Source organism: Protopterus annectens, chromosome 11.part0, assembly GCF_019279795.1.
Source record: "Protopterus annectens isolate FY-2018-M chromosome 11.part0, PAN1.0, whole genome shotgun sequence".
NCBI lineage: Eukaryota > Metazoa > Chordata > Ceratodontiformes > Protopteridae > Protopterus > Protopterus annectens.
In genome coordinates, this window is record NC_056745.1 from 1,470,049,038 (window position 1) to 1,470,068,332 (window position 19,295).

Sequence of the window (19,295 nt, forward strand, 5' to 3'; positions counted from 1 at the left end):
CCACCTCGGATGCTCACGAATGGATGCTACACCCGGACATCTTCAAGACCATCACAAAGAAATGGGGAATGCCACAAATAGACCTATTCGCTTCCCCACAAAATCACCAGCTCAAAAATTCTGCACAAGGACATTCCACCCACTTGCATGGAAGGTGGACTCTCTATCCTTCAGCTGGAAAGGCCTGACAGCATATGCATTCCCACCTCTTCCCTTAATACACAAGGTACTACTGAAAATCAAAGAGGAACGTCCAAGGATAATTCTGATAGCACCGAACTGGCCAAGACAACACTGGTACCCATTACTGAGGACCATGTCTCGGGAGAAAATGTGGTCAATACCCTGATGCCTCTGATGTTAACTCAGAACAACTACAACATCATACATCCAAACCTAAAAACCTTGCAACTGACTGCCTGGAACATCATATAGCAGACCTTTCACAAAGGGTTAAAGACATTATCCTTGAAGCCCGCAGACCTTCAACAAGAAGGAACTATGCAGGAAAATGGAAAAGGTTCGTCATTTGGAGTACTGAAAGAGGAAAAGATGTGTCGAACATAGATATTGCTAACATTCTGGAGTACTTGGCAGAGCTTCTACATACAGGCCTGTCCTATTCCTCCATCAAGATACATGCATCAGCTATTTCAGCAGAATACAGCTTTGATCCTCCTGTCTTTTCACATCCTCTACTCAGGCAGTTCCTCAGAGGGATCAAGAATGTAAAACCTCCTAGGAAACCACCATTACCAGCATGGGACTTGAATTTTGTACTAGAAAAATTGACACTCCCTCCGTTTGAAGCAGCAGCAACAGCAGACGTACAACAGCTGTCATCGAAAACTGCTTTCCTACTGGCTATTACTTCAGCAAGGAGGGTTTCGAACTACAGGCCTTAATGGCAGTGCAACCCTTCCTAATCTTCCATCAAGATAGGGTGTCCATGAGAACTAATCCTACATTTATGCCTAAGGTGGTATCCAGAGTGTCTTTAAACCAGGCAATCCACCTACCTACCTTCTTTCCCAATCCACAAAACAGAGGTGAAAGAATAATGCATACCTTGGATGTACATATACAGTTACGCTACTACCTGGACAGAACCAAAGCTAACAGAAAAACTGACCAGCTCTTTGTAGCCTATGCAACAGGAAGGGAAGGAAAAGCAATTTCCAAACAGACAATCTCCAAATGAATAGGAAATTGCATAAGATTCTGTTACTCTTACCATGGAAAACCAATTCCACAGAACATAAGACCTCATTCTACAAGGGCTACAGCCACTACCACAGCTTTCTTAAGAGGAGTGGCAACCAAGGACATTATTGAGGCGGCTACTTGGACCTCCGTGCATACATTTGCCAAGCATTATAATTTACCTCTATACTCTAGATCCCGAGCAGGGTTTGCCACTGCTGTACTGCAAGGGATCCTGACTACACCATAATTATTATTCCTCCTCCCTAGTTGGCTATGGTATTCTACCCATTTGTTATGACTGCAGATGCATCCATGAAGGACATAGTACAGTTTTGTACCTACCATAAATGTAGATGTCCGAACTGGATAGCATCTGCAGTCAGGATTACCTCCCTCCTTCCCTCTGCGGTACTCCTAGGTATTTACCCTCCTTATAGCTAGCTGGGGGAGTCTCTTATGGTGTATTTGTTTGTATATATGTACATACATGTTTATTTTTTGTGTTTGCCTTCTACTATTTTGGAAACATTGGCATTTATCCAAAATTTTAGCTATCCAAGAGGGCAATTGGCATCTGGGGCAAGAAACACTGAGGAAAATGGCGTCGGCTGATGCCTTTATACCCGAAGACCAGCAGAGATGACGTCGGGTGAAGTGCGACATCAGCCGAAGCCGGACCCGGACTTTGGAGTCCGGCCGACCGAAGGGCTGCCTGACGACAGGACAACCCATTTGTTATGACTGCAGATGCTATCCAGTTCGCACATCTACATTTATGGTAGGTACAAAACTGTACTTTCTTTCTCTTCTCAGTATCAGGGCTATTCAACCTGTTCCAACAGAGCAAAGGGGACAGGGTTTCTACTCCAGACTGTTCCTGGTGCCCAGAAAAGAGAGCTCTTGGCGCCCTATCCTAGATCTGTCAATTCTCGACACCTTCCTGGTGGTCCCAAAATTCAAAATGCTTACACTGCAACAGCTTCTTCCTATGCTAGCAAAGGACACTTGGCTAGTCACCCTAGACTTAAAAGAAGCTTAACTGCACATCCCCATAAGGAAATCTTGCAGGCAATATCTACGTTTCAGGGCAGGCTTTGTTCTACATTTCAGGGCAGGCTCTATGCACTATCACTTCTCTGCACTTCCCTTTGGCTTATCTACTGCGCCCAGGGTATTGACAAAGTGCCTGGCTCCAGCCATTGCATACTGCAGGCAGACAAGTATTTACCCATACTTGGATGATTGCCTGATTCAGACGGACAGTCAGGAATTGCTACTTTAGCACCTGGTATTTCTAAAGAGACTTTGTAACTTCTCTGGGGTACACTATCAGCAAAAATAAATCACAACTGGTGCCCAGCCAAAAGATTGTATTCTTGGGGGCAAGCTTGAACACAACTTCCCAGATGGCATTCCTCACTCCAGAAAAACAGGTTTATTTGACTACTTCAAACTAATGGCCACCAAAACCCAGCTATCTACAAGAAAAATACTGCAAGCTCTAGGGTTCATGGCCTCATGCATTCTAATTCCATATGCAAGACTGCATATGAGGAAACTTCAATGGTACTTAAAAAGTCTCTGGTGTCAACATTCTCAGGACCTGGAAACACTGATTCCTGTCATCCCTTATCTAAGGGCAGAGTTCCTTTGGTGGGCAGAGGTATGCAACCACAACAAGGGACTTCCTTTCACTCAACCCCTCGCCGCTCAAACTCTGACAACAGACACATCAGACTATGCATGGGGGGGGCACACATGGCAGACAAATGCTTTCAAGGCAAATGGAGCCCAGGACAAATTCCCTTGCATAGCAGTCAAAAAGAAATGTTAGCTGTACAGAATGCGCTGACAGCCTTCAAATCCCTTATACTTCCAGGACAACTGATAAGGACAGACAACACCACAGTTATGTGGTACATAAACAAGCAGGGTGGAAGTTATTCCTACCCACTCTGCAGGTTAGCCATGGCCCTGTGGAACACAGCCTTGAGCAACCAAATCCACCTACAAGCTCAATTCCTGCCGGGCAAACAAAATTAACTGGCAGACTTGAGAAGAAATCTACTGGACCCACACGAGTGGAAACTGGAAGCCAACTCATTCAAACCTCTAATCCACAGGTGGGGGACACCAGAGGTGGACCTCTTTGCCACCTCCCAAAATCATCAGTTGAGTGAATTTTGCAACAGAAGTCTTCACAGCCAAGCGTGGAAAGTGGGATGCCCTATTCTTTACATGGGAAAACCTCTCAGTTTATGCCTTTCCCCCTCTGCCCCTCCTCTCAAAAGTACTACTCAAGATCAAATAGGACAGACCAAGGACAATCCTTATTGCCCCAGACTGGCCACGCCAGCACTGGTACCCACTCCTATGCAGTCTGACAGCAGTGCCACCCTGGCACCTACATCAGACCCCTCCCTGTTGTCCCAGCAGGAGGGACGGATTTTGCATCCGCAGCTGCAAACCCTGAACCTTGCAGCGTGGCCTATCCCCTGAATGCACAACCAGCAGCCCTCAGCAAACAGGTGCTGGACGTCATCCTTGAGGCCAGAAGGCCTAGTACTAGGAAATCCTATTCAGAAAAGTGGTAATGATATTGTTCTTGGAGCCAGTCTCAAGGAAAGAACACAGCTGTGCCCACCTTATCTCAAATCCTAGATTACCTTCCAGAGCTGCTCCACAAAGGCCTATCCTTCTCATCAATTAAGATTCATGCCTCTGCCATCTCAGCTCATTACAATACTGAGCTACCTCTCTCTTCTCGCCCTCTCATCAAACAGTTTCTGAGAGGAGATAACAATTTAAGGCCCCTGAGGAGAGGTCCCACCCCTGCCTGGGACCTTCTCTTTGTACTAGAGAAGCTCACGCTTCACCCTTTTGAGCCTGCTGCTGCAGCTGAGTTAAAATACCTCTCTTGGAAAACAGCCTTACACGTAGTCATCACTTCAGCAAGAAAAGTGTCCAAGTTACAGGCACTAATGACTGTGGAACCCTTCATTATTTTCCATGCTGACAGGGTTTCCCTCAGGACTAACCCATCATTTATGCCCAAGGTGGTATCAAGTGTGGCGTTAAACCAATCCATCCATTTACCAACCTCAGAATAAAGGGGAAAGGATCCTGCACTCCTTGGGCATGCACAAGACAGCTCAGGTTCTACCTAGACAGGACTAAACCTTTCAGAAAATCTGACCAGCTGCTAGTCAGCTTTGCTACAGGGGGCAGAGGGCAAGGCCATTTCAAAACAAGCCATTTCTGAATGGATAGCACACTGCATCCATTTCTACTACAAACACCGTAGAAAACCTACCCCACAGGGGATCAGCCCTCATTCCACTAGGGCTACCTCAACCTCTACAGCATTTCTCAGGGGAGTCCCTACCAGGGACATCCTGGAAGCTGCAACCTGGAGTTCTGTACTCACCTTCACCAAGCATTACCACTTACCTATCTTTTCTAAATCTAGAGCTGGATTTGCGACAGCAGTCTTACAGGGCCTGCTAGTAGCCCTAATGCTTCTTGACTTCCGCCACCCTTCCTCAGCTTTGGGAATCAACCCAAGTGTGATGACTGCAACAGTGAAACACAAAGAACATAGTACAGTTGTGTACACTTGCCATAAATGTAGATGTTCGAGTATATTCACTATTGCAGTCCTGGTTACCTTCCCTCCAGCCCCCTGACTTTTCTCTACTTTCTGCCTATCCTCTCTTTGGCCATATCCTTATGGCAGTGGTATTTACTTTTTACTGGAGGGGTTCCACACCATGTAATTTCTTCCTATTTTGGGGGCTCCTGACATCTGGGGCAAGAAAAACTGATGTAATGGCGTCGGCTGCATGTTTTATACCTCTGACCGACCTGACCTTATGGAAGAGGCGACAGCATCTGACGCAAAAATCCCAAGACTCTGGCATTCGGGCCGAATGAGGGCTACCTGCAGGCAGATAACCCCAAGTGTGATGACTGCAACAGTGAATACATTCTAACATCTACATTTATGGTAAGTGTACACAACTGTACTTTCTGCAGATTTGCAGAAGCTGGTCATTTATAATGTTTTTTCATTCCCTTATTTTGCATTTGACTCTCACCCTTTTCGTGTGCTGCTTTAAACAAGGGGGTTTTCTCTGATGGTAGGGTATTTTATAACTCAGGATGAATAGAGCCTAAGGCATTTTGGTAACACTTTTTAAATGTATGCAAGTGCAGACATGGGGGAAACCATTATCAGTACATGCTTTGTTCTCAGTCTGAAGTGAAAATGCATCTCTGTCCGTCCTTAATTTTAAGTGAGCAAAAACATTTCTGAGGGTTTGACTATGTGAAGCTTTTTAAATATGAAGTACAATTTGTGTTTTTCAGTTAAATAACTTGGATCCAGAGCTGAAACATTTATTTGATATTTGTGGCATCTCAGAAGCTCAATTGAAAGACAAAGAAACTTCAAAGGCAATATATGACTTTATTGAAAAAACTGGAGGTGTGGAAGCAGTTAAAAATGAATTGCGCAGACAAGGTAAATTTTATTGGCAGAGTAAAGGGAGAGAAACATACATTTTTTGCATAGTATCATGTGATAAAGGAATTGGGAGCGCATCCCTGTTGTTGCCCTGACTGTTGAACAGCAGCTGTATTCTTCATAGCACGTGTTCATTAGAACAGGAGGTTACGCACAAGTGACATGGCTGTCTATGCTGCTTTATACACCAAAGGAAAAAAAAAAAATTCCTTTGCACACTGACAGCAGCTACCACTTTGATTAGTACCCATCTTAAGCTAATGCAGGTCCCAGTAGTTTCTTACAGCAGTTTTCTACACATTTCATTTTGAGTCTCTTCCTTCAGGCTTAATATTGAAGTTAAGATATTCTCTTTCCTTTTTTTTTTTTTTTTTAGTTGGGCGTCTGGCTGGCAACTCGGCACCATAAAAAAAGTCTATTGCCAATCATTAGCGGACTGGAGTTCCGCTGTGGCGACCCCTAACTGGGAAAAGCCGAAAAGACAAACAACAACTTTCCTTTGTTTTATTTAAAGTCTAGTCATAGTAGTTTGGTGACTTTTCAGGGGAAAGCCAGTGCATCAGGGAGCTTCCCCTCCTCGTTATGACTCTCTGCGGCTGTGGGTTGTGAGTGTCTGTTCCTAGCACAGGGGTAACTGGAAAAACGGCACACAAACTTGCATCCAAGGAAGACAAAGTTGAGGGGGAATGCCAGTTCTGTAGAGATGTTTACTGCGTTCAAAGAGGAAAGAGTTGCAAGTAGAAGGAAAAAGGAGATTGGATCAAGATTTTTTAGCAGGGGCTTTTCAAAGGGTTGAAAGGTGAAGAAGTCATAATTGCAGCCCTTCAGGTGAGTGTGTTGCAGAATGATACATTAGAAAACCTGATGGAACAAAGCAAGCCAGAGACTGGAAAAGAAGCATCTTGGGGCAAAATGATGAAAAAATTAAGTAAAGCAGAAGAACCGCAAATAAGGAAAAAAACATTTGCGGAGGTGGTTGGAACACAAAATGAAGTTAGAAGGGAGAGAAGGAAGACTGAAGAAGATGAAGTGGCATGTATTGAGAATTCAGAGTAAGGAAGAAGTGCAGATGGACAGGTATAAAGTATGAGACAAGATAGTTTTGCCTTTAGGCACAAAGACACAGGAGAGCAGAGCTTAAAAGAGCCTTATTGTGCCATTTTTTTGATACTGCTGAAACTCTAGAAACATTTTTTTAAAGACTACAGAAAGAAGAAATATATGTACCCATGGAGCAAATAACTTCTGTTTCTCAAAAAAAGTCTAACATGCAGATGTTCTTTAGTGTTTCACTGTTGCAGTCCTCACATTTGGGTTATCTGCCTGCAGGTAGCCCTCAGCCGGCCTGAATACAAGAGTCTTCGGATTCTTGCATCAGATACTCTCTCTCCTTCCATGACGTCAGGTCGTCAGGGGTATAAAACATTAAGCCGATGCCATTACATCAGTCTTTCTTGCCATGCGATGCCTGAAGCAGAAGCAGTTCGCAAGTGCCAGTCTGCAGACTCCTGAAATTTTTGTTTGATGTGAAAGTGTTCAATCTCGCCATTTGTTCTTACACGTGGGTCCGGAGCCGATCCTCGGCTCCAAGTTGGCCGCATCGCAAAGCTCTGCATCTTAGAGAAGCTCGAGACCAGACTATATCCCATGATCCTCCCCCTCAGATCTAGTTTGCCACTGCAACAGATAGGTCGAGGAGAGCTCGGGCCAGAGAGAGAATTTATATTTATCGTTCAGATAAGAGTTTTTCTTGTCTAAATTTATCTTTATCCTTTCAGATAGTGTAGTATATAGTGTGTGTGTGTGTGTGTGTGTGTGTGTGTGTTTTGAAAGTTATTCCCTGTGAAATATATATAGATTTTTATATATATCTTTGGCTGCGGCCTTCTTGTTCCTGTCAGGGCTCTGACAGTGTTCTTTTTGCTAGTAGTTAGTTGGTATAGTGTGTGTATTTAGTGTTACTGTTAATATTTAACCCTTTATTAACCCTTTTAGATAGATAACTTTTCAGTTGTTTTCTATAATATTGTTATAGTGACTATTATAAGAGTGTTGACTTGGATTTGTGTTTACCATGTCAGAGAAAGTCAAATCCGGATTTAAAAGATGTCAGTGTGGACAAAATATGTCCATCACTGACAATCACGCTTCCTGCGTCTACTGCCTTGGCCCTCTCCACTTGCAGGAGGACTGCTCCATCTGTCATTCCTTTAGTGGGAGGGTCATGACAGAGAGGCGCAGGAAGCTGATTGACAGGGGCTTAATCTTGACTTTCAGGAGGCCTTGGAGAAGGCCGACCAGGCTTCTAAGTCTTTGAAGGGGTCGAAGACATCGGAGCCCATGTCATCGGCTCCGAGCACTTCTTCCAGGATTCGTTCGCCGGTTCCACAGACCTCGGGGCCGAGCATCGAACGTTTACCTTTGATTGAGCCCCAGGTCTTGGAGCCGGTGTCGGAGCTACCTCCACCGTCGATTCTTCGATCAGTGCCGTCTTCGACCCGATCTTCCAGACCATTATCTGATACCGACGTGGATCGTGTTGTACAGAAACTAATGGAAAATACGGCTCTGTCTAAGCTGATTGCGGTTCCGTCCCAATTGGTGTCGAAACTGGAAGGGCCTCCCTGTGTCTCCAACAAATCCTCCTTCGAGACTCGTTCAGTCTTCGGAGCTGGGAGAAGATGAATCGATGATAGTGGAGCCCTCGGCGCCGAAACCGTCCGTTGTGCGATCGGCACCATTGACCTCGACTCCTTCAGAGCCCGTCGGGGAGTCACGGAGCCGACAATCTCTCCTTAGTTCCGGGACTGAGAGTCGTACCGAATTTTTGGTTCTGACTCTCCCTTTCGGGGCCTCGGCACAGATAGGTTCGGCTCCGTCCTCTGGGTCAGAGCCCATAGTTCCGGTGTTGAGGAGGCTTCCGCGTTCTTCGGAACCAGAGGAGTCCTCGGCCCGGGGCTCGGGGGCTTTTGATCTTATGAGGAAGGTATTGTCTGAACAGACAACTACTTCATCGGAGGCGTCTTCTCCTTCCCCCAAAGGGCCACTTTCTGTTTCTGCTCCCGTGATCCACTCCAAGCGTAGAGTCCCATTGCCTCAGCCAGCCCCAGAGGGTATTCCCTGTTCCTCAGAGTCTTTACCAGAAGCCCCCTCTGATGAAGCTCCGAGGAAAAGATTGTGCAAGAGGAGGCACATTGATTTCCCACAGGAATCTCTAACGTCTGACACCGATTTGGATGAGACAGAGGGGTCCCCACTACCCCCCTCTGAGGATGTATCATTTGCAGACATCCTGGAGATCTTGAGACAGAGGGGTGATTGGCAGTCCCTGGCACCCACTGAGTATGAGTCGGTGTTGCTGAAGGCTTTTTGGGGCTCAACCTTCTACCTCCTGGGTGACTCCGCCCTTCGATGAATTGATGGACTTAATTGCTCGAAGGGCGTGGGAAACACCAGACACAGTGGAACCAGTACTTCGTAGGCCGAACAAGTTTGTCACTGCCCCCCCAAGATAAGGCTTATCTTACTAAGGGAGTTTGGTCAATGCGTAAAAAGCATAGTTACCAGAGGATACACAATTCCCTTTACGTCTACCCCACCCCAACAAAAGAGATTTCCAGATGTGCCACCCCATCTGCGAGATCCAGCAGCCGTTGAAATTACAAAGCTGCTCAAAAAAAGCCATCCAGCCAGTCCCGGCGGACCAAAGAGGATCCGGAACTTACTCAAGGTTCTTTTTAGTTCCAAAAAAGACAGGGGACTGGAGACCGATCTTGGATCTCAGCCAACTCAACACCTTCGTGAGGAAGGAAAAGTTCCGGATGGTCATGCTACAGTCGATCCTTCCCTTCTTACAGAAGGACGATTGGATGTGCTCTATAGATCTCGAGGACACGTACTACCATATCAAAATGGCCAGGCTGTCCAGAGATTACCTGCGCTTCCGGCTGGGAGCCAGTCATTTTCAGTTTCGAGCGCTGCCCTTTGGTCTCACCTCAGCCCCCAGGGTGTTCACCAAATGCATGGCAGTAGTGGCATCTCACTTGAGACGGCAAGGATTCAGAGTGTTTCCGTATCTAGACGACTGGCTCCTTATCGCCACCACCGAGCATCGTCTTGTACAGGCCAGGGACTACACAGTCGACCTTTGTTCCCATTTCGGGATCTCAATCAATTTTGAAAAATCTGCCTTATCACCCTCGCAACATTTCTCATTTATCGGGGCAGATTTGGATACAAGGTTAACTCTGATAAAGCTTCCTCTAGTAAGAGCCTCAGCCCTCAGAGAACAGGTTGTGCTTCTTCTTCAGAACAGGAAAGCCCCGGCCACGCTAGTGTTATAGGTTCTAGGCATGATGGCGGCTTCCCTAATTGCAGTTCCTATGGGCAGAATGCACATGAGGGTCCTCCAATGGCTGCTGTTCACGCAATGGTCATTCCAGCAACTACCCTTATCGCACAAAATATTGGTAACAGATTCTTGCAAAACGGGATCTTCTATGGTGGCTGGACAGTCAGGAATCTCACTATGGGTCGCCCATTTGTCCTACTCAACCCTACAGCCACAATAACCACAGACACTTCTCTGATAGGGTGGGGGGGACTTTTTCAGGGAAGAATGGTCCAATCTGGAGTACAACCTGCACATCAATGTTCTGGAGTTGAGAGCGGTGTTTCTAGCGTTGCAACACTTCCACGCATTCTTACCTCTGGGAACAATAGCAGTTCAGATGGACAACATGTCTGTGGTCTGGTACATAAACAAACAAGGGGGAACCAGGTCTTACCCATTATGCAGAGAGGCCCTAAGAATTTGGCGATGGGCGGAGTCCACGGGTCGCTTTCTAGTGGCAACGCACATCCCGGGGTCATCCAACATCATTGTGGACAGGTTGAGCAGAGCCATCCTGTTGCCTCACGAGTGGTCCCTCAAACCGCAAGTGGCAGAAAAGATTTTCCACAGATGGGGGCCAGCCTTGCTGCAATCTATTTGCATCCCCGTTGAATGCCAAATGCAGAAGCTACTTTGCCCTGCTTCCCCCTCTGGGGGGTGTCCCCAGGGACGCACTGGTGCACGATTGGCCCCCTGGTCTCCTATATGCATTTCCTCCTGCCCCGTTGATACCCAAATTTCTACAGAAAGCCAGGAATCTGGAAAGGACGATAATCCTCATAGCGCCATTCTGGCCTCGGCAGATATGGTTCCCCTTTCTTCGAGCCCATCAGATGGAGGAACCTTGGATTCTGGACCCAGAGCCAGATCTATTGACTCATTCATCGGGAGTTCCTCACCCATCCCTTCAATCCCTCAAACTGACAGCTTGGCTGCTGCGCTTCCCTGTTTAGCCAGGTCGGATATTTTCTCTCCGGCAGTACAACACATTCTGGTTGCCTCTCATAAAACCTCCACCAGAAAACTTTACAGGAGCAAATGGAAACGTTTTGTATGCTGGGCGTCAGGTCAACATGTATACCCCTTGGTAGCCCTACTACACAAAGTTTTGGAATTTTTATCCTTACTCTTTCACGAGGGAGCCTCTACTTCCACTATAAGAGTACAGCAGGCGGCCATATCTAACTTCCATGTTGGTGAAGGAGGCTCTTCTATTATGTCTCACAGGCTTTGCAAGGCCTTTATGAAGGGAACTTTCCACCTTCGTCCATCCATCCGGGAGCCAATTTTCCCATGGAATTTGAACTTGCTGTCACAACTGATGTTACCACCCTTCGAACCAGCTTCATCCTCTCTCCTAAAGTTCTTGTCGTGGAAGACACTATTTCGTATTGCTGTCACTTCAGCTCGAAGAATCTCAGAGCTCGAAGAATCTCAGAGCTGCAAGCATTATCAGTCAGGCCACCGTACTTGATTTTCCACCCGGACAGAGTTTCCTTGCGCACAAACCAGTCATTCCTCCCCAAGGTGTGTTCTGTGTTAAATATTAACCAATCCATAGAACTTCCTACGTTTTTCAAGAAACCATTCTAGCAAATTGGAATATATGCTGCACAAATTGGATGTACATAGGCAACTGAGATTTTACCTAGACAGGACTAAAGATCACAGGAAATCAGATCAGCTGTTTATTTCATTTGCAGACAACAGGAAGGGCATGGCAGTCGCGAAATGTACCTTGTCTAAATGGCTTTCCGATTGTATAGACTTTGTGTATTCTGTTTCGAATCAGCCACTGCCTTTCAAACCCAAGGATCATTCTACTAGGGCAGTTTCTACTTCCTTAACTCATGCAGCTCGCTTACCATTGGATATGATTTGTGCAGCAGCAACGTGGGCATCACCTCATACCTTTATCACTCATTACAAGGTGGACAGGGCCTCTAAGGATAGGACATCCTTCGGTTCCACTGTGCTCAGGAACGTTCTTCCATGAGTCACCCAGGGTAACGGAGCTAGGGACGCTACCCGTGTGTAAGAACAAATGGCGAGATTGAACACTTTCACATAAAGAAGTTATGTACTTACCATAACGTTCCATGTGAAGTGTTCATCTCGCCTTTGTTCTTACATCCCCTCCCTCCTCCCCCCACCATGTTATGGAAGAACTGGTAAGACTAGAGTCTGGTCAGGATCCTTTTCTTCTTCTGGGTTAATTGATCCATGTCCTCCGTAGGATGTGGTACACCACACACATGACATTATGTGTTATAGTTCTATGGTGTTCATTGTTAGACGTGTGTGTGTGTGTGAATGTCTTGGAACAGTTGATGGCGGACGGTCTGGTTTCTTGCAAACTAGATCTGAGGGATAGCAGGGAGGATCATGGGATATAGTCTGGTCTCGAGCTTCTCTAAGATGCAGAGCTTTGTGATGCGGCTGACTCGGAGCCAAGGATCGGCTCCGAACCCATGTGTAAGAACAAAGGCGAGATGAACACTTCACATGGAACGTTATGGTAAGTACATAACTTTTTTTTTTGTTTCAGATCCGAAGTATTCAAAAAAAAAGTAGTACCCCATTTGGGATCCTTTTTCTTGCTCCAACCGATGTCAATAAAAGATTTGAAGTAGTTACTTAATTTGATCTGCAACCTGTGGGAGTCGGATCCGACCTCGGATCCGAGCCGGCAGCTTTCCAAGCTTCAAGATCCGAGCTCCTAGCTCCTCCCCCTACCCATAATCCCTTGCTACCAACCACATTACCTCAGATAGTTTTTTGCCGCGGCTAAAGACGGTTGCTTCTCTGTGAAGAGCTCCTAGCATTTGGTGAGATTGTTCCTTTTTTTCAATAGAAAACCTATTTCTTAAATATTTCTAGTTAAGTACATGTGTGTGTTGTTTTATCTAAACCAAACCTTGTTTAAAAAAAAAAAAAACTCTTAGTTTTAAACTTGTCTCTCCCCCTCCCCCCTTAGTGTTTGGGTGTGTGTGTGAGAGGATAATGGCTGAATCCAAAGCTATTTTTTCGAAGTGTACTGAGTGTGGCCACAAGCTTTCCCCAGCTGATGGCCACACTCAGTGCGTTTTATGTCTGAGGGCAGCTCATTTGTCGGAGGCCTGCCAAATCTGTGCGGCCTTCAACCCTCGGGCACTTAGGGACAGGAAGAACAAGCTGATCCTGGCGGGAAAACTCCCTCAGGAATCTGCTTCTTCTTCCTCTCCCAGCCGGGCCCAAGCTACTTCTGTACCTTCGGCGCCGGCCACTCCTGTAGCTGTACCCGGGACTCATCCTCCCTTATCCAGTACTAGCTCTGTGGAGTCTGGGTCTTCTTCCCATAAGGAGAAGAAAAAGCATAGAGAGGGAAAGTCATTCTTCTAAAAGACGGGCCGAGTCTCATCCCTCGGCTCCGCCTGAGAAGTTGCTGAAGTCCCCTGAGAGGGTCTCCTGATCCTTGTCCTCTCGGCTCCATTCACCTTCCTTTTCTCCGGAGCCGGAGGAGGAGGATAGGTCTCCCTCGAGGTCTTCGAGGCGGCCTTCCCGGCCTGCCTTGACTACCTCTTCGCGGTCCACCAGAAGCATCTCCGAGGCAGACATGGATCGGATGATGCGAAGATTTTTGCAGACCCAGATGCAGATGGGGATGCTCTTGCCTCCCCCCCCCCCCCCTGGTAGGGACGGCAGCCCCCATCTTTACCCCGATCGCTCCTTCTCCGACCCGTTTTCGGGTCTCGGAGTTGTCGGATCCAGGCCCTTTCGGATCCGGGGATACATCGGCGCCGACAGAGTTGGTATCTTCGACGCCGACTATGCCTTCGAGCTTGTCGGATCCAAGCTCTCGGGGCCGAGGGTTGAGCATTGGATCCGAGGGGGTGGTTGTGTCTTCGGCGCCGATTGGGTCGGAGCGCACAACTACCTCGGGTCCGATTGCTTCGGCTCCGACCCCGATCATCTCCTCGGAGCCGAGGAGGTTGCTTTCTCAGGCTGGTGATGGCAAATCTCCTTCGGCTTTTGAGGTGGTTGAGAGGGTACTGTCGAGATCATCCAGGTCCCCGATCGGGCCTTCGGATCCACCCGTACCCCCACTGTATCAGGGTCTGTCTTCGATCATCCGTCCATCTGGACAGCCTACCCAAAGCCTCCAGTTAGTTCCCAGGGAGGAACAACACCCGGTGGACGAGCCTTCTTCGGACAGTCCTGCCGAAGAGGTACCTCGAAAGCACCAGTGCAAAAGGAGGCACCTGTACTCACCCGAGTCCATTACCACGGATACGGATTTGGAGGATAGGGAGGGTTCCCCAAGGTCACCCCTCGAAGATGTCTCATTTGGAGACAGCATGGAAATGTTGCGTATAAGAGGGGGGTGGTCTGCCCAAAAACCCTCCCTGGACGAATCCGTATTTCTGGAGGCCTTTGAGGCAGGCCCTTCTACCTCCTGGGTGTGCCCCCCAGCTGACCCCTTGGTGGACTTAATTACCACCAGGGCTTGGAAGGAGCCCGACACCGTGGAGCCTATCCCTAGATGCCCGGAGAAGGTCCTCAGCCCTCCTTCTGATAGACCTTCTTGGTCCAAAGGCCAAGGTTGATGCTATGTTGGTGGCGGCTGCCACTAAGAGAGAACTTGCCCAAGAAAGTTCCTCGGTCCGTCCGCCGGACAAGGAGTCCCGGGCTTTGGACCGTATTGGGAAGCGGATGTTTGCTTCAGCAACCTTTGCCATAAGGTCGCTGAACTACATGGCACACACTATCCAGCTGCAACATGACCTAATCAAGGAATACGCTGCAGCCCCTCCGGAGTCCATGTCGGTCTAGGACAAAAAGGTTTTTGAGACTCGAATGGCCACTCTAAAGTCCATCTCAAATACATCTATGCGGCTTCTTTCCCATGCCATAGAAAGAGCCGCTAGAGCCAGCGGAGCGGGAGTAGTCTTAAGATGGCACTCCTGGCTCCGCCTCTGTGACTTCACGGATCCCTTCAAGGCGTCCTTCGCGAACGCCCCTTACGATGGTTCGGCCTTATTTGGCTCAGCAGTTCGCGACACGCTTGTCCAAAGCGAGAAGGATGGGAAGACGCTGTCGGCCGTCTGAGTCCGCTTCTCGAACCCCCAAAGATCCTTTTCTAGGATTCAGAGGGGGCAAAAGAAGCTGTGGTTTTGTAAATCTCAGCAATCCCGTCCTGCTACGGACAACTCATCCTCTAGAGGCAGAGGAGGACAAGGTGGACGTCGGCCCAGGGGCAGAGGGGGCCTGCGTAATTTCGGGTCGAGAGAACCTTTCTCTGAGGGACCCGCGCAACAGCCCTGAGGGCTTGCCCGACTGTCCCTCTCTGGAGGCAGTCGGGGGGGTGATTATCGGAGCACCGATCAAAGTGGGAGTCCATTACAAATGAACGATGGGTGCTCCGGATAATATCCAGAGGTTACACAATACCGTTCTTGCACCCCCCCAAGCCCAAACATCTCCCCGATGTTCCACCCCATCAAAGGGAGTCCGCAACCTTAGAAATTTCGGAGTTGCTAAGAAAAAGAGCCATCCAACCCGTCCCCCCAGATCAGTCCAGATCGGGTTATTACTCCAGGTTCTTCTTGGTGCCAAAGAAAACGGGGGACCTCAGACCCATCCTAGACCTTTCATCCCTGAACCTGTTCATACCCAAGGAAAAGTTCCGGATGGTCACTCTCCAATCTATTCTCCCCCTTCTGCAGGAGAACGACTGGATGTGCTCGTTGGATCTCAAGGACGCGTACTACCATATACTAATGGACAGACGGTCCAGGAGGTTCCTCCGCTTCCGGCTAGGAGCCACTCATTATCAGTTCAGGGTTCTTCCATTTGGCCTAACCTCAGCCCCCAGAGTGTTTACCAAAGTCATGGCAGTGGTAGCAGCCCACCTGAGACTCCAGGGCATCCAGGTGTTCCCTTACCTGGACGATTGGCTCCTTACCGCCCCCAACAAGCATCTTCTGGTTACGGCGAGAGATTATGCCCTATCTCTGTTCGGTCAACTGGGCATCTCAGTCAATTTAAAGAAGTCCTACCTGTGCCCCACTCAAGCCCTAGAATTCATAGGGGCCAGGTTGGATACTCAAATCTCCAGAGTGGTTCTAACACCGACCAGGATAAACAGTTTGTACCGCCAAGTCTTGGATATTCTTCAGAGCCCGGCCCCCCCAGCAGAATTAGTCCTGAGGGCGTTAGGATCTATGTCGGCGGCGATCGGCCTTTCTCTCCATGCCCGTCTGCGAATGCGTGTATTGCAGTGGACTCTCCAGGTCCAATGGTCTCTCTTGACCCATCCTTTGGACATGCCGATTCCCCTGAGCAGAGCATGCAGGGACTCCCTACTTTGGTGGTTACACGCACAGGAACTCAAAGAATGGAGACCCTTTCTGATTCACCCAGTCGAAGCCACATTGACCACGGATGCTTCCTGCCTCGGGTGGGGCGGGCATTACGCAGGCAAGTCAGTCCAAGGCACGTGGACTTCTCTAGAGACTGCATTGCATATCAATGTCTTAGAGATGAGGGCAGTGCTGTTGGCGTTGCAAGCTCTCCATCACCTTCTACCTCTGGGGACTATTGCAATCCAGACGGTCAACATGTCCGTTGTCTGGTACATAAACAAACAGGGAGGGACCAGGTCTTACCCCCTGTGTCGAGAAGCCATGAGAGTGTGGGAATGGGCTATTTCCACCAACCGCTTTCTGATAGCAACGCACATTCCGGGGCGGACCAACATATTAGCAGACAGCCTAAGTCGAGTATTTCTCATCCCTTACGAGTGGTCTCTGAATCCCTCTGTCGCGAAACAGATATTCCACAAATGGAGTCAACCTCGCTGCGACCTTTTTGCATCACCCCTAAACTCAAAATGCAGCGATTACTTCGCGATAGTTCCCCCCCCAAAGGGGAATCCCCCAGGGACGCCTTGGTTCATGCTTGGCCGCCCGGTCTTCTTTATGCATATCCTCCTCTTCCTCTGATGATGAAATTCATCCAGAAAGCCTGTCGGTTGGGGAGCAGAGTGATTCAAATTGCCCCATTCTGGCCTCGACAAGTCTGGTTCCCCTTTCTGCAGTCTCACAGTGTGGCTCCCCCATGGATTCTGGATCCCAGACCAGACCTAATCTCGCATCCGACGAGATGCCACACTCCAAACCTGGTCAGCCTCCGGCTCACAGCCTGGCTGATCCAGTTCCATTAATGGCAAGGACTCCCGGTATCTCTTCCCCAGTTAAGGCTATTCTGGTGGCAGCTCATAAGCCATCCACCAGAAAACTCTACAACAGTAAATGGAAACGTTTTTCCATCTGGGCAAAGGATAAGGAATTAGATCCCTTTACGGTTCCTATTCCCACCATCCTGGACTTTCTATCCCTCCTTTTTAGGCAGGGAGCTAGTGCGTCCACCATTAAAGTCCAACTTGCAGCCATCTCTCATTATCATGTGGGAGATGGCATAAGTTCTTTGGCGTCAGCTAAAATATGCAAAGCCTTCCTAAAAGGCGCATTTCTCTTAAAGCCTCCCATTAAGCCGGCTATGCCTCCATGGGATCTTACCTTGGTCTTACAAGCTTTAACAGGACCACCTTTCGAACCGGCCTCAGTGCCCTTAAAATTCTTATCTTGGAAGACAGCCTTCTTGGTAGCGATTACCTCTGCCAAGCGGGTATCAGAGTTACAAGCCTTGTGCATTAAGTATCCATACCTTATTTTTCACAAAGATAGGGTTGCCCTCAGGACTAATCCTTCTTTTCTACCTAAGGTAGCCACAGAGTCTAACATTAATCAATCTATTAACCTCCCTGTTTTCTTTCCTAGCTTCCAAAACAAAGGTGAATACACATTGCACAAATTGGATGTACACAGACAACTACGTTTTTACTTGCATAGGACTAAAGATTTCCGCAAGTCAGACCAGTTGTTTGTTTCTTATGCTAAATCAGCCATGGGCAAACCAATTTCTAAGGTGACAGTAGCAAATTGGATTTCTCAATGTATCAGACAAGCATACATTTCATTTGGGAGGTCAGCTCCGGTTGTCGTTCGGGCACATTCTACCAGATCTGTGGCTACCTCAACAGCTTTTTGGTCTAGAGTTCCAGTAGACTATATTTGCTCAGCAGCTACCTGGTCCTCTTCCCATACGTTCATTTCTCATTACAAGCTGGACATGATCTCCAGAAGTAGGGCTTCCTTTGGCTCCGCGGTGCTTCGGAATATCGTTCTGTAGGGACCACCCAGGGCTTTTAGGTAAGCTGGGGACAAAACAGAAGTAGTACTTAAAACGATGGAGGAAAAAGCTAAATCTCTGCAAACTGTTGAAGATTTCCTGCAAGTACAGCCTCCCAGATTTAGTAGGCATTCGCCTTCTAAGAATTGGTCCTTTCCAGCCTCTTCCAGGACTTCAGTCCAAATCCAGGAACAGCAGACCACCTAAGCTACAGTTTCAAGGCACACACAGGCCTAAGCAGTGGGGGGCTTCCACCTCCCAAGCTGGAAGTAGTAAGACACTCCCCTATGGAAAAATGTCACAATGACTTAACCTTAAACCTTCCAAGCCCTGTTCTACTGCCTGCTCCCTTAGGGGGAAAGATTGCCCTGCATGCAAAAAACTGGGAACTCATTACCCAGAATAAATGGGATGTTCTTAGTGTTTCACTGTTGCAGTCATTACATTTGGGTTATCTGCTTGCAGTAGCCCTCAGTCGGCCTGATGAACAAAGTCTTGGGTCCTGTGTCGGTTGCTGTCCCTTCTTCCATGACGTCAGGTCGTCAGGGATATAAAACATGCAGCCGATGCAATTACACCTGTCTTCCTTGCCGCATAGTGCCCGAAGCAGAAGCAGTTCGCAAGTGCTGGTTGTCCGACTCCTAAAATTTTTGTTTTCGAATTTCAGAACCGAAGTCTTCAACTAAAGCCAAGTACCCTGTTGGGGAAACTTTTTCTTGCTCCTTACCAATGTCAGTAAAAGTTAATAATTGCATTACTTGTGGAAAGCAAATACCTCACAAATATTTTCATTCGTACTGTATTCCTTGCCTAGGCCCTGACCACGACGTACCTTGCTGTCGGTTTTGTGCTTTATTTAATCAGCGCACTATCTGTCGTCAGTATATTTTCGCTTCTAAATATTTCAGTTCTCAGTTTAATCAACCAGAAATATCATCT

General features: G+C 47.8%; 1 protein-coding gene across 1 annotated transcript in view; it reads left to right on the forward strand.

The window, feature by feature from the left end:
- WASL (WASP like actin nucleation promoting factor) overlaps window positions 1-19,295 on the forward strand; it is an 866,451-nt gene that overhangs the window by 454,219 nt on the left and 392,937 nt on the right. Inside the window, exon 7 of the mRNA XM_044087330.1 lies at window positions 5,575-5,728. Coding sequence (XP_043943265.1) covers window positions 5,575-5,728 — 154 coding nt within the window. The remainder of the gene's footprint in view (window positions 1-5,574; window positions 5,729-19,295) is intronic.